This window comes from Hyaena hyaena, unplaced genomic scaffold, assembly GCF_003009895.1.
Source record: "Hyaena hyaena isolate Hyena2069 unplaced genomic scaffold, ASM300989v1 scaffold_8, whole genome shotgun sequence".
Taxonomy (NCBI): domain Eukaryota; kingdom Metazoa; phylum Chordata; class Mammalia; order Carnivora; family Hyaenidae; genus Hyaena; species Hyaena hyaena.
In genome coordinates this window covers 8347756-8363876 of record NW_024080640.1, presented here as the reverse complement: position 1 = coordinate 8363876, position 16121 = coordinate 8347756, and the positions used below count along the sequence as shown (strand labels likewise).

At 39.3% G+C, this 16121-nt stretch overlaps 1 protein-coding gene and 1 non-coding gene across 2 annotated transcripts in view; both read left to right on the top strand.

Moving 5' to 3' along the window:
- Positions 1-777: 777 nt before the first annotated feature.
- The window catches only part of MTPN (myotrophin), a 61232-nt gene continuing 45888 nt past the window's right edge, over positions 778-16121 (top strand). The window contains exon 1 of the mRNA XM_039243631.1: positions 778-1117. Coding sequence (XP_039099562.1) covers positions 1046-1117 — 72 coding nt within the window. The 5' untranslated portion in view covers positions 778-1045. The remainder of the gene's footprint in view (positions 1118-16121) is intronic.
- Positions 10862-10968, top strand: LOC120239676. Its single transcript, XR_005530484.1, has one exon. It is a non-coding gene; the product is annotated as a U6 spliceosomal RNA (small nuclear RNA).

The following is a 16121-nucleotide window of genomic DNA, read 5'->3' as shown; positions in this document are numbered from 1 at the left end:
AGCTTCAACGCATTAAGAACAAACCGAAAATTTAAAAAAACACAAATTGTAGGGGACGGTTGGGTTTGCTCCAGCCTATGGCATCAAACTGAATTCCTAGTCCTGGACATAATTTGCTGGTCAGGGAGAGTAGTAAAAATTTTCCCCCACCACACACTGAAGTCTTTCCCTCCAGACAACATTGTACAGAGTATTAACACACTGAATTCACATGGTGATCTTAAATATCGACAAGGTCCTTGGGGACAGAACTGTTTTATTCCATTTTTTTTTTTTCACTATATCCTTGGTGTCTAACAGAATCTGGCATGGAAGAGGAGCCCAAGGGATGCTTGATGGTGGAGGAAGAAAGGGAAGGCACAAGAAAGAGGAAAGGAAAAAGGGAGTTTATGCGGGAGGAAGGCAGGAAGAAACGGGGAAGGTGGGGAAGAGAAGGGATTCATACCAAACATTCGTACTGGACACTTTTAGAAAGTGAGCAAGATGCCCTCCAAGCTTGTGTTTTAGAGAAAAAGTTTTTCCCACGTGTAGTGTGCAGAAACTTCCTGGTTCCACCTGAAACGGCCTAACTGCCCCTCCACTACCTGCCCTTCCTGCCTACGGACTCGCTACCCTGGCCTTACAGTCCCGCCCACTCCATCCCGGCCCTGTTAGCCAGCCGGCCTAGCCACTGCGCCTGCGCATACGGAGCGCTCCGCCCCGGGCCGTCGGGGCGGGGTCGAGAGCGGGCGTTCCCCGGAAGGGAAGAGGAAGAGGAAGTTGGGGGAGGATCCTAGCTGGGAGTGAACCGGAAGTGTAAACGCTCTTGCTTCTCTTCGGCCAGGCGGAACCTGCTCTGCTGGGCCCGGTGGCCGCAAAAGAACTTTCTATCTCCCGCCCCAACGGTCGCCGCGGCCAACTGCCTCGCCCGCCTGGCAGCCTTTCCCGCCTTCTCTTCCTTTCGGCTCCGCGCGGCCCTGTCTCCCTCTCGCCCCGCGGTATCCGCTTGCTGCTACCACCGCCTCCTTGTCTTCTGCCCGGCCGAGCGGCCCGCCCCGCTGCAGTGATGTGCGACAAGGAGTTCATGTGGGCCCTGAAAAACGGAGACTTGGATGAGGTGAAAGACTACGTGGCCAAGGTAAGCGTCGACGAGTGGAGTACGCGAGAGCACGGCGGTGGGATGCAGATGGGGCTGAGGAAGGTGACGGGAGCTGGGCTGACGGGGGTGGGGGTGGGGGGAGGAGGAACAGCCTGGATGGAGGTGGCACCGAGGAGAGAAGGGAGTCTGGGAGCGTCTGAATTGAGAGAAGGGTCCCGATAACGCGGTCGCGTCCTGTGTCAGGTAACTTCTTGGTGATACAGTCAGGCTCTTGTCTGCCTGTCTGTCCCCTTGGGGGAGGGGAGGAGTGGTAATCCTCAGTCAGGGTCACTTCTGAGCACTGGTCATTTGAGTTTGGTCCTCTTCTATGGCCGAGTGACTTAAATCTTTCTTTGAATGAGGGTAATTCTCCATCTTGGACCAGCCGGGTGCTGAATGAATCAGAGGAACGTCTTCTCGAACTTTGAGCCGGTTAAGAATTTAAAGTATTCATTGACCGTGAAAAAGAGTGCCGAAAATAGCAATGGTTAAAATTCTGAAACTTGGTATCACTTCACTGCGAAGCCTTCGCTTTGGGTGTGGCCTTTTTCCTCTCCCACACTACAACAAATACATACTTGCTTCAAGTGGTCAGGTCGGCCTTTAACGCCTGGGGGTGTTCAAGATACAGACTCGCTTAACTGCAAGCACGTTAACTGTAGTTACTCCATGTTTATCTCTGGTCCCATCTGAAATGAAATACCTAAACGTGTAATAAATAGTATGCCATTTAGTCACAGTATGTTTAGGGGTAAAATCATGAAGAGGGAAGCTAACCTCAGACCTAAACTCAAAGTGTAAAATGGAATCTGCATTGGTGGTGGAGTGGTAACATTTCATGCCGGCCTGCCTCTGGACCCCAGAACTGTGCCTTTTGGAATTATGAGAGTACTTCCATGTTTTTGTTTTGTTTAATATGGTGGTAATGTTAAAGAAAAAAGTCTCCCAGAAGTAGAACCTTATGGCATAACCATGGAGGACATCTTGCTTCTAAAAAGTGTAACTTGAGGACATAGCCATGGAGGGCATCTTACTCGCCTTCTGAACGTGTGGAGAACTGGATCTAGAGTTTAGTTTTTCAGAGGATAGGACCACTGGTACGCCGCTTTTCCTTCAGAGATCTGTTAGGAAGCAACGAAGCAGAAGCAGAGTTTCTTAAAACTTGCAGGATTGTGCAAGGCAGGCCACTGCTGGTGTTTACTCTGTTTGATAAATACCATTACAGTTTAGACTTTTTAGACTTTTTGTTTGCAGATTATGTGTTTAGCTATTTGCAGTGGATGTGTATGTAGGACACCTTCTCATCACTGCCCTCTCAGCTAGTGGCAGTCTGAAACCTGACTTACTGGATGTTTGGATATAAAGTTTAAAGGAAGAAATTACTGAGATACTTCAGTCCCTGTACATTTTTCAGTGATGGGACACTGCAGTACTTTGGAAGTGAGTGGGCTCTTGTTTTTCCCTCATGGCAGAAGCTAGGTTACTTGATAAATTTGAAATGTAAACAGTTGGTAAGTACTAATGGAGCTTGCAGCTAGCTACAAAACCAGCACCATTTATGTGGTGGCTTCCTGCTACACTATTTGATATCATTCTTGTGAGTCTTGTGAAATCCTTTCATTAGTCCCATTTTACAGAAATGCAAGGTACTTAAGACAAAAGTCCAAAGTTAACAGAGATAACAGGTGATGAAGCCAGAACGGAACTGCTGACTCCAAAGCCTGGGCTCTCTGACTGCTCCATGCAGTCTCTCCCGGAGTAAAATGTAATTGTGAAAGCGCATAATGCCAGGATTTCTCGCAGGCCATTCCCAGGCTCTACATCAGGCACGTGAATTACACCCAGCGTTCTCAGATACGCAAAAATATGCATGTGAAAATAATGGTGGATTGACTTCTGTTGGTTTGTTTTAAAATCAGGTCCTTGTGTTGAATTTAATTTTGTTTTTTACCTATTACTGCCAAACTGCCTGTTCTCATCAAAAGAGGGATGCGTGAGGGGCACCTGGGTGGCTCAGTCGATTCAGCGTCGACTCTTGGTATCTGCTCATTCCTGATCTCACAGGTTGTGGGATTGAGCCCTACATCAGGCCCTGTGCTGATGAAATGGAGCCTGCTTGGGATTCTCTCTCTCTCCCTCTCTCTCTGCCTCTGCCTTGCTTATGTGCACATGTGTGCGCTCTCTCTCTCTCAATAAATAAATAAATAAATAACAACAACAACAAGGTACATGAGAGGAAAGTTAGACATTCAAAGGAAAGGAATTATTAAGAGCTGGTTTATCTGAAAAGGTGTGACTGTCACCTAATCCTATGAGCGGTGAGCTTTTTCCTTAGTTTTATTGTGTAACTTGAGTCTATTAAAATGCCATTTGTTTTGTTAATGAAAAGTAGCAAAAAATAAAACCACCAAAAAGCAGCACTCCAGTTTTTACTGACAGAGTTCCCTTAGGGTGTCTCTTCACACTCTCAGGTGCTTATAACGTTGTTTCGCCTGTTCTGCATCCATCTTCCCTGCTTACTCATCGACTCCTCTTTTCCATCCACCAGTTTATGAATGCTCATTATGAGACTCTGAATTTGTGTAATGTGCATTTATCTAAGTGAGTGTACCTAAAGAAAGTACCTGAAGGACCGTTGGAGTCCTCGAGTTTTCCTTCTAAGCAGTGAGTCTTTAAAATATTCTCTTCACCACTCCCGTGAGGATCTCTCTCATTGTTGATATATATGAATGGACCTGTAGGTGAAGCTAGTATTTTCCCTCTTTGAAAAATTTAAAAATTCTTTAGTATTTAAAAAAAATCAGTAATTTTACTTTTCTACCTGCTTCTGACTTATGTTCAGAAATCTGAAGTACGGATCAGCATAAACTACTGGTTTGGGGTATGTTCTTGAACTCTGGAAAATAAGTTCAGAGCCTCCAAACCATTGGAAATTATATATTTCTAAATAGAAAAAGGAGTATATAGAGAAAACTTTAGGTTAATCCCTATTAAATGTTCATGTGTAACATTGAAACAATATCTGAGATGGTGTGGCTTCTCGACTGACCTAAAGACCATACGTGGTTCATTCATTTCTCTTGGGCACCTTTCAGGTCCCAGGCGCTTTGCTAGGCCAGGCCTGATAGTGAAGAAATTGGACACGGGGCTCAGGAAACTTAAGCAACTTGTGTGGGGAAATTATCATGCTTTTCAAGAAGTATGAAAACTCTAAGTACATCTTACGTAAAATTTGGGAAACAAGGGAAAGCCAGAAAGTGAGATATTCATGAGCAGCAGTAGTCGATACTTGTAGCCCCACCTTCAGTCTATACTTCTGGGTGACATTAGCCTTGCCTTGGCCACCGTTTCTGCCTTTATGTTGATTTCTTTCGTTGGAGTGAATTCTGCTCTCCCCCGAACTCCAGGCTTTCTCAGGGACAGTTCTCTTTAGATAAATTCAGATTGACCCCATTTGCCGTCTCAAAAACTGTTTTCATTTTTGTTGTCTCCATTTTGACTCATGACATGATGACCCAGCCATTTCCCCAAATGAGAAATTGGGGGATTTTCCCAAATTTCTGAGTGTTGTTAAGACAGCCTTCTCAGTCTCTCATCCATTCTTCACTCCCCATTCTCATCCCTACCGTAGGTCATGTATTTTCCTTGACTGTAGTATTCCTCTTTCCTGGTCAACTTGCACGTCTTAGTCGAGGGGATCTGTGATGTGAATTCTGAGCATGTTGTCTTTTTCAGCCAACCTTCTTCACTACCCTTAAAATACTTTTATGATTCCCCATTATTAGTTTTTTAAAAAGCCCCCTATTCCTTGGTTTGGAACACTAGTATGCTATGGTCTGGCCAGGGCCTGCCTTTCTGCAGGCACTGTCTGCAAGCACTCTGCCCCAGACGGCCCCTGCCAGCTGTTTGACTGTGTGTCTTTCTGTGCCCACTTTCCTTCCTCCCTGAGCGGGACTGCTCACCTCAACCCGTAACCCCCAGTCTCGTGAGCTCCTGTTTATCTTCTTAGCTTAAATGTCACTTCTTCCAGAAAAACATTTGACTTCAAATGGTACACTGCTTCTTTTACTGTTTCACTTATCAGATTGCTCTGACTTTGTTTACATGTCTGTCTTTAATTAGGCTCTGAGCCTCTGGAGCTTAGATACTATATTCTTTTTCATCTTTGTATCTCCGGTACAATGCCAGGGAATTTCACACATTAAAATCATGTGTTCCAAGAAATTCTTTTTGTCTTAACTTAGCTACAGTTTCAACATACTTCATTACCAGTATAAATTATGATTATCATTGACAGAGTGATTTATATTGCCAGGTACTAGAAGGCACTATGCAAGATCTTTACCAAAATTTTCATTTGCTTTTTACTATGGTATTTCAATATAGTTAATAGTATCCCCAATTTTTAAATGTTTTATTTATTTCTGAGAGAGAGAGAGAGAGCGAGCGAGCGAGCAGGGGAGGGTCAGAAAGAGAGGGAGACACAGAATCTGAAGCAGGCTCCAGGCTCTGAGCTGTCAGCACAGAGCCCTACGCGGGGCTCGAACCCATGAACCTTGAGATCATGACCTGAGCCAAAGTCGAATGTTTAACCGACTGAGCCACCCAGGCACCCCTGTATCCCCATTTTTAAGGATGAAGAAATTGAAACCTCAGAAGTTAAACAACTTAACAAGGCCACAAAGTAATTAGCACAACTGGGATTTAAACCTAGAGCTGTCTGACTCTACAGCCCATATTTTTTTTCACTGTATCAGTCTTCCCTGAAGTGGGTATCTGGTGTCTTAGCTCAGAGTAGCTTAGCATCAGCAAATTAAGAAAGAGAAAGGGGTTTACAAGAAGTAGGCACAACAAGTTATCTCTGATTCTGAATAATGACATAGAAAAATGGCTACAGTTAACAATTTGGAAACAGCATTGAAACAGTATCTCTTATAAACTTTAAATCTCATTGAGAGGCTATCTTTGCTCAGTGTACATCTATAAAGAGACTGATAGTTTGATAGCTTGCGAAAGCTTGTATTTATAGTCACACAGTTTTGTTTTGTTTTGTTTTGTTTTAAAGATTTTTATTAAGTTTTTTCTATACCCAGTGTGGCACTCGAACCCACAACTTGGATACAAGAGATGCATGCTCCACTGACTGAGCCAGCCAGGTACCCAATGTAGTCACACAATCTTAACAATTTATAGTCATAATTATGATCCTATGCAGTACAGACAAAGTTAAATTGTATCTGTTTGCCTTAAGAAACAAAAGTTAAGTTTTGAGATTTCTATTCAGTGGTTTAAATTAAACAAATTGCAGGACTGCCTGGGTGGCTCAGTTGATTTAATGTCCGACTCTTGATTTGTGCTCAGGTCATGATCTCACAGTTCATGAGTTCAAGCCCCACATCGAGGTCTGCACTGATGGTGCAGTGCCTGCTTGGAATTCTCTTTCTCCCTGCAACTGTGGCCCTTCCCTGCTTTCTTTCTCCCTCTCCCTCTCTCAAAATAAATAAACATTAAAATATACATAAATTAAACAAATTGTACTTTTTCCAAAAGTATGTTCTTAAAATTTTGTATATTTGAGTACTGTGATGCCATATATAAATATAATTTCACTTACTTATATAATTTCATTTACGTATCACATCAGCCCATGAGCATAGTTAATGTTGCTACACCCCCATTTTCTTTATTTTTTTTATAATTTTTTTAATGTTCTATTTATTTCTGAGAAAGAGACAGTGTGATCAGGGGAGGGTCAGAGAAAGAGGGAGACACAGAATCTGAAGCAGGCTCCAGGCTCTGAGCTAACTGTCAGCACAGAGCCCGACACAGGGCTCGAACCCACGAACCATGAGATCGTGACCTGAGCCGAAGTCGGATGCTCAACCGACTGAGCCACCCAGGCATCCCCGCTGAACCCCTATTTTAGAGATTAAGAGACTGAAGCAACGATTAAATAGCTTGCTCAAGGTCATAAAGCTCTTGGCTAGTGAAGCTGAGATTTGAACTCTATCTGACTGCATAGCTCCTTGCTATTATACTTCAGTATGCCATTCACCTTCATTTCTCAATAATATTAGGTAATTCGGGGGATACTGTATTATTGAGTATACAAGTGTTAAACATAATCACAGCAGGATGGTAATTATCCATTGAGACTACTCAGGGGTGACCTTTTTGGTAGCTTTTGAGACTCCAGCTGTCCTAGAGGTGAACGAATGTGAGTTGTATTGATAAATAGTTCCTTATAATCTCCAGCAGATCCAATACATGTAGTCTCTTGTTTACATGTGCTTCTGTTTCACTTGCTGTGAAATACTATACATTAGGTCTGTAACTTCCCTTTCTCTGTGGTTTCCTTTCTTTCTCCAGCCCCCATTTTAATTACATCTGCCTTTGACACCCTGATAGGTTCTAAAGGAACAACTGTGCAGTTTTTGAAAGGATAGGATCTCTTAAACTTGAGAAAAGGATCAACTCTGATATTTAGAAATTGCCAAGACTTATTGGGATCACTTTCTAATAAAATAGGCAATGTGAAAACAGTCCTAATTCTGTCTGTCTTACATTTATTCTGTACATTATGTCTGTACATCTATTCTGTACATTTATTCTTTTACATATATGTAAAAGTCTGTCTTACATTTATTCATTTTAGGCGGTTTCCCTTTTCTCCATTCCTTCTTTAAATTGCCGGTTTCTTATATTGAAAAGATTTGTCGCTGTATTATGTATGTCCTTTTTGCATCAGGGCTGGTGACTCAGAAAGCAAATATATCAGCTTGTATAAATATAGGTACCCCTAGAAGGTATAGATAGTTTAGTATAGATACTTTTCTATTAGTCTTTCTTTTTTAATGCAAAGAAAGACCTTTTTTATATTGGAAGGTTAGTTTCACTCAGATGTCCATAGGCTATATATAGTGTTTTGCTCTAGAATTTTAAACAGTATCATTATACTAGTGCAGACGGTAATAAATTAAAGCCAACTTAATGATAAAAATAACATAAGCTTATTATTTAAAAGATAACACTGTGTTGAATAAAATAAATTAAGACGAATTGTCCCATTGCCCATTCTCCCTCCCCAGATGGTTTCTTTAAAATATGGCTTGTTAGGTGCCTGGATGGCTCAGTCCATTAACTGTCTGACTCTTGTTTCAGCTTAGGTCATGATCTCAGGGTTCAAGAATTTGAGACCAACCCTGTATGGAGCTCAGTGTTGACAGCTTGGAGCCTCCTTAGGATTCTCTCTCTCTCTCTCTCTCTCTAAAAAAATAAACTTAAGAAAATAAAATATAGGTTGTAGTAGGTATTTTCAAGACAGTAAAGCATAAAAAAAGACAAAAATTGGCCCATAATTCTATCTAGATAATTCCTGTTAACTTTAAAGAGTGAAATTAATTCAGGAACAGATTTAAAAATGCAGCAGCTATGGCTCCCTTCCCAGGTCTCTGTGAACAAAGTGAACCATTCTTCACAGTTTCACCTAATTTCAGAAAAGCACTGGAAATTTACTTCTCTTTTTCCCCACTTAAAAATGATTCTGTACATACATACCTTCTGCACTTTGCATTTTTTAATTCCCTAATAATTTACCTTACGTTCCCCATTGAAATTTATTCATCCTCCCCTTTTCTTTCCAGTGGGACAAAGTATTCTGTTTTCTATTTTAAGGATATACCATAGTTTATTTATTTTTTTTTTTTAATTTTTTTTTTTTTTTTAATGTTTTATTTATTTCTAGGAGAGAGAGACAGCGTGAGCAGGGGAGGGTCAGAGAGAGAGGGAGTCACAGAGTGAAACAGGCTCCAGGCTCTGAGCTGGCAGCCAGCACAGAGCCCGACGCGGGGCTCGAACCCACGAACCGCGAGATCATGACCTAAGCGAAAGTCGGACACTTAACCGACTGAGCCACCCAGGCGCCCCCATAGTTTATTTGACTAGTATTCAATGCAAACATTTTTTCTGACCTATTTTTGTAATTAAACAGTGCTGTCAGGATTACCTATGAATAAACCTTGACAACTTTTGAGGCTCTATCTGTATTACCCTCCTGAGAAAGTTTTATCAATGTAGGCACAAATCAGTGAGAGCGTAAGACTAATTATTTCCTCATAACATCAGCTGCACTGGGCGTCATCGCACTTTTTGCCATTTGAATAGGTGAAAGATGGTAGGTTGCTTCCAAATGCTTTTCTTTTAATGAGGAAATCCAACATGAGAACTTCATTAACGTTTGTGTTCTTTTCCCCAAATTTCTTGTTTATTTCTTTTGTTCAGTTTCCTGTTAGGTAATTGGTCTTTTTTTTATTGATTTGTATGAGCCCTTTATAAATTAAGGAATTTGGTTTTTTATCGTATTTTTTGCAGATATTTTTTCCAGTATGTCTTTTGACTTCATCTGTTTTGTTCTATAACAGTCTTTACTTTTTGTGTGGTAAATCTGTCACTTTTTCCCCGTATGTGACTTTGATATTTTCTCCTATTACAGAGATCTCTTTCTTCTCTATAAGATAATAGATAAATTTGGTCTTTTTTCCTCCCTTTTTTTTTCTTAGCATTTTAGCCAGTTGATCCTTCTGTTATGTATTTTGAAGTAAATAGGAATGTAGGCTGTGTGTTTTTTTAAGTTTGTTTCCATACTGTTTATTGTGTAATTTTTTAATCTGTTCCTGAATGAATAATCTGAACTATTGTCTTCATCATAAACAGAATTCCAATATGTGTTTGGATTTCTTGCTTTATTTCTTTCCATACTAAATTGTTTTAGTTACTGCAGTTTCATAATTTAATATGGAATAGAGCCATTTTCCTCTTATATCCTCTTTAGAATTTTTACAGGAAGGTTCCTTTAAGACTTTTTTTCCCTCTTTTCTCTATTGTCTCAGAGAAAATGGGAGCATTTTTTGAATGACCTCAAACTTAACTCTTATGTCTCCATATGCATTAGATATTTTTTCCTAGACATTATGTCATCTAAAGAACATAATGCTTTAGATTTTAATTCTTTTTGTTTTTAATGTTTTATTTATTGTTGAGAGAAAGAGAAGAGAGAGAGAGAGAGAGACAGCATGAGCAGGGGAGGGTCAGAGAGAGAGGGAAACACAGAATCCGAAGACAGGCTCTAGGCTCTGAGCTGTCAGCACAGAGCCCGACGCGGGGCTCGAACCCACGGACTGTGAGATCATGACCTGAGCTGAAGTCGGACGCTTAACTGACTGAGCCACCCAGGCGCCCCTAGATTTTAATTCTTTATGAAGCATCGTAGGATCAGAGGATATAGTGCAGCATGAGAATATTCTATATCAAAGTGTTTATAACAGTGAAATTGTGTTTAAGTAATCAGATCACAGCTGAATTGATAATTAAGAGTTACTATAAGTACTATAACAAAAGCCACCTTTTAGCAAGAAATACAACTGAAATTAATTTTTTTTGCAACGGTATCTTTATTAAAGTTCTGATAAGCTTGGGATGTTAGTTTTTCTTTTTCTTTTCTTTCCTTTTTTTAGTCTACAAAACATTACAAAAGTAGAGAGGAGCTGTGATTACTGAAAGCAATGAAAGAAGAAACAAAACATTGAGCTGACCCAAGAAACTGAAGGGCTAAGAGTCATATTCACTTAAAGTGTCATATTCACTTAAAGTTCTAGAGGCCCATACAGTAATGAATATGTATGAATGTAACTGTGAGCTTCATGAAAAGTTTAAATTTGGCCCACTTTTCTCTTATTTAAAAAGTCAGTGCTCACTTCAGCAGCATATATACTAAAATTGGAACAATGCAGAGAAGATTAGCATGGCCCCTGTACAAGGATGACACGCAAATTCGTGAAGTGTTCCATGTTTAAATAAATAGTCAGACACATGTAGGATATATTTTGGAAAGATTTCTATTTGACTATATGAAATAATGAACCTTTTGATATTTAGGTCTAAATTCTTGACCTGAAAAATTTAGGTATCAAAAAAAGGGAATTTTAGAAGCTATAACACTTTCCTTAGGGAATTTGGAATTTCATTGTTGATTTAGGCATCATGGAATGGCTTTGGAATTTAACCCTCTAGCTGTGGTTCTCTTAACTAACTGGATCGCTTTGAGTGAGTTAACTGCTCAGAACGTGAGTTTCCTCCATTGGGAAAAAATGAGGATGTTAATAAGACCTACCTGATATATGTAAACTGGGTATCTTTTTTCCTGGCATATGGTGTCAGCCAATAAATGTTAAGCCATTGTTACTCATAATAGTAACCATAAACTTATTTATAAGCAAAGCTACTTGAATATCCATCTAGTCCACCTCCCTTATTTTCTAGAGGAGGAACAATTAGATATTAAAGGACTTGACCCAGATCAAGCTGCTAATTAGTATTAGGACTTTAATACAGTTTTCTGGAACCAGAAAAGCTGTTTTTTTTTTCCCCCTGCTATACTATGGCATTTTATAATAAAGTACTTTGTACTTTATTGCTGTGGGATATTTTTTGTTCACCGTATCTACTTAGTAAATTTCTGCTTATTTTTAAGTTCTTGTTCTGCATAGCATTCCCTGTTTGTGCAGTTAATTCCTCATTTATGCCAATATGGTATCTAATATAGATACAGAATCTAATATAGAATCTAGATATCTAATACATAACTTTTACAGTGTGTTTATGCTGTAGTGCAGTGTTTCTTAAACTGGAGAGCTCTGGGCTCCTGATTTGACTTACAAGTCCCTAGACTTGAATTTGAAAAACAGTGGTTAAGAAACTCAAATCTTGCTCTGTAGAACTCTTGCTCTTGAATGTTCAAAAAGAGTTTTGTCTTACTGACTGATTTTTTTTTTTTAAAGGTGCGGATGTAGGAGTGGGTCACTTGTTACTGATTAGATATTGAATAGTGCCTCTCACACTTGAGAACTCAGAGATTACCTCCCCCCCCACCCCCCAATTGTCTGTAGATCTGGATTTAAGATGCAGTGTTTATAGTGGGGCTTTTGTCTTTTTAAGGTGGAGGTTTCCAGAATTTGAAGGCCCTTCCCTTTTACATAGTATGAATCTTGGTGAAATATAAGGCTCAGCTTGTACCACAACAAAAGCCAAAAAGGACAAATAACTTGCTTTTTCCTGCCTGCACTTAGGAAATGGGCCCATCACCCTAATTGGATGCTCTGATCTGGAGCTGATACAAAGACTCAGGCACTGTACTGATGGAGTGGCAGCAGTAAAACCTGCATTTCAAAAAGAGAAGTAGTGGTGTGTCCATTGTGGCATCTCCTCTGTGCCCAGATCATTCTTTGAACATTTTGGTTTTATTTCTTGTTTTTAAGCCGCCTTCATTCCTGTACATTTACTGAGCTTGGTTCTTCAACCTTCACAATAATTCTGAGAGATACTTTTAATATCTGTTTAATGCATTCCATTTCTGTTAATCATTATGAATTGGTTTCCACTGCCACTGCTTGCAATTAAGAACCCCATATAAATTTTTACCTGCCTATTCTCCATTATTGTGCTGTGAGCTTTTTGAAGATACAAATCATCTTGTGTTTCCATTATTTATTATGTTGTCTCTTATCTGCCATATAGTTAAGGTAAGTTTGGGTTGAATTGGTATTCTAGGAACTAACCCTTCCTTTGTTGTTTCCAAAGTTGTTTTACCACATTCCTCCTTGTAGAAGATGTTCTTAGTATAAATGATGTTCCTTCATTTCCTCTCTTGAAAATAGCTGTTTTCAAAGTCTTTGTTTTAAACTCAGGAAGTTTTGCCCAGCTTGTTTACACTATTACAACAGTTGTGGAATATAGGAACAGTGACAATAGTTGTATATAGATAGAGCATCACCTTCCACTTGTAACCTCTCATGGCCATCACTTTAGAATTTCAGTGAAGAATTTTTAAAACCATACAGTCTGAGTAAAAGTGAAGGTAGTTTTTGCTTGTTTTCTTGTGAGGAATAAGAATCATCATTGTTTTTTCATTGGGATTAATGAACAAATATTAAAATCTATACTTAATGCCGCATTACTTGGAACAATATAAAAGTGCATGGATCATTGAATAAATAAAATTGAAAGCTTTCTAGCTGCAAGCTAATTCCCTGGAAAACATCTCTATTATTTATTTTAAGTCCTTCTTTAGAAGAGTAATTATACTTCACTTTGCGTTCTAACAGACCTGGGTTTGACTGCCAACCCTACCACTTACTAACCTCGACCAAGTTGTTTAATTCCATCAACCTCAGCTTTCTCATCTGCAAATAGAGACTGTAATAATAACCAATTAAGATGTCTTCTCTAATTTTTAAAAGAGATGGTGAATGTAAAATTCAGCAAAGCAGTATGTAACAGATTGGAACTGCATACTGAGTGTCTGTTTTTTGTGTTGTTTTTATGTAGATCCATTCCTAAGAGGAGTCTTAGGCCAAGGCTCTCTGAGGCTTTATCAGCTATACAGTCTCTATCATCAGTATTTATCTCTGCAGTTATGCAAAAGCAGCCATAGATGATACAGAAGCAAATAAGCATGCCCGTGTTCCAGTAACACTTTATTTACAAAAACAAGCGGCAGGCTGGATTTGGCCCATGGCTTAGCGTTTGCTCATCCCTGTATAACACCAAACTTAAAAAACTGGCTTGTCTAATAAACTAAATTTTATTTCTTTCTTTTCCATATTTTGAGATCTAAAATAATTAACATGTATGATCAAACATATGACTTATTTTGGGGCTCAACATTTCCAAAAATATGATTCAGAAGTCTTTCCGGTGTAGAGATACTGAAGAAAGAACAAGACCTGGAAAAGCCACATGTAGATAAGGGGATGAGAAGGAAAGTTGAATGAAATTCTCTAAAAGAAAAAGCAGAGTCTTGATAATAAATTCGAACCTTAGGCAAGAGGCCTAGAATTATTCTGAAAATTAAGAATCCTTGCTTGTATACATGCAGATAAGAACTGATCGGGATCATTAAACTGAAAGGGAGTTCTACAAAATGTTTTTGGTTATCAAAGGTCATCCTTCAGGAGAATGTTCCAGAATTATTCCCTCTCCAGTCCTAATGCCAGTCCCATAACCCCACTTGATTTTCAAACTCTAGAAGTGAAAGAGAACCCTAGTTTGTACAGTTTTCACTGGTTCATTCATAATTCATTCAGCGGATATCAGTAAGCATAGAACTTACAATAGTGAATATTTCTGAGGATCCATTTTCTTTAGCAGGTTCATTTAAAAGGGTGTACAGGATAAACAAGATAGTTGTATGGGTTTTGAATAAATTATTTTCCTATTTAAAGACATCCAAATAAAACTTAGAAGCAACTGTACAAATGTGTTAAGAAATTCTACGACTGTATAAAAATAGTAGACTGCTTTAAGAGCCAAGAAGTAGCCATACTTGGTTGCAGTATAGCGGAGAACCAGTGCTATAGAACATCACATTCAAAATGGAAGATAATGGGGCGCCTGGGTGGCTCAGTTTAGCATCCCACTTCAGCTTAGGTCATGATCTTGTCATTTGTGAGTTTAAACCCCGTGTCAGACTCTGTGCTGACAGCTCAGAGCCTGGAAGCCTGCTTCGGATTTCGTGTCTCCCTCACTCTCTGCCTCTCCCCTGCTCACATTCTGTCTCTATCTTAAAAATAAACATTCAAGAAAAGTTTTTTTGAAATGGAAGATAATGGGCACAGAATGCCTTCTCTTTGAGTACTTACCCTGTGCAAGGTATGGTCCTACATAATTAATTAATATAGATAGGCATATCGTTTAATCTCACATCTACCCAGGTAGGCTTTATCTCCATTTCATAGTTAGAGAAATGAAAATGAAGCAACTTGCCTGAAATCCTACAGCTAGTAAGTGGAAGGACAGGATTTGATATGACTCCTCCAGAAGAGTACTCTTTTCCCATCATTTGCACTGAAGATTTTCAGAGCCCCAAATGAAATTCATAGGTGGAAAAATTGAAGATTATTACAGTAGGTAACGCGCTGAGATGGAACCACCAAAAGATAGGGAAGAACATACAAGTTTGAGCTGATAAATAGCAATACAAGTTTTCACAACTGAAAAGAACACCCAGAATTGGACATAGAGGGTCCTCCTCTTTTATTCAAAATCAGTAAACACAAATGAGGAGCAAGACACATCTTGGCTAAAATGATTAACTATGAAGTTTTTTTTTAAGTCAGTATGCTTATGGGCAAAATTATAACATTAATTTTAAGGGGTTAGGTCATCTTTCATGTATGTTATTTTTGATAATACTGGAAAACAGTGAAACAAGCATTTATGTCAGGAATAAAACATATAACATATTCAAGTTGTCAGTCATGTATGATGGTGACAGAAAAACAGATCTTAAGAAAATCTATATACCCTCCCCTTCCCGCTCAGTAGATTTCTGTAGAGATTGTCTTTCAAAATTGTAGGAATTGAATTACTCTTCTCCTTCTTTCTCTCTTGCTCCCTCCTTTCCTTCCCTTCTCCCTCTCTCTTCCTATCATGGGTTTATTTACAGATACAGACTTTAGGAATGTAAATCATTGGATCCCTACAGAAGGTATTTCCCTGGCTACATAAGATTTTAGGAATAAAATCAAGCTGTGTAGCCATGAATTAGTTTTCTTGAAAATGAAGCTAATTTTTTATCATACTAATTTTTCCAAATTGAGATACTATTAATAATGTTTTGAGAGTGGATTTTTAAAATTCTGGTAGTCTTTTTTAATATAAATACATGCATTTTGTTAAAATTTTAATTTTATTGCTTTAAAATTTTATTTTATTTTATTTTTTTTAAAATTTTTTTTTTAATGTTTTTATTTATTTCTAGGAGAGAGAGAGAGACAGCGTGAGCAGGGGAGGGTCAGAGAGAGAGGGAGTCATAGACTGAAACAGGCTCCAGGCTCTGAGCTGGCAGTCAGCACAGAGCCCGACGCGGGGCTCGAACCCACGAACCGCGAGATCATGACCTAAGCGAAAGTCGGACGCTCAACCGACTAAGCCACCCAGGCGCCCCGCT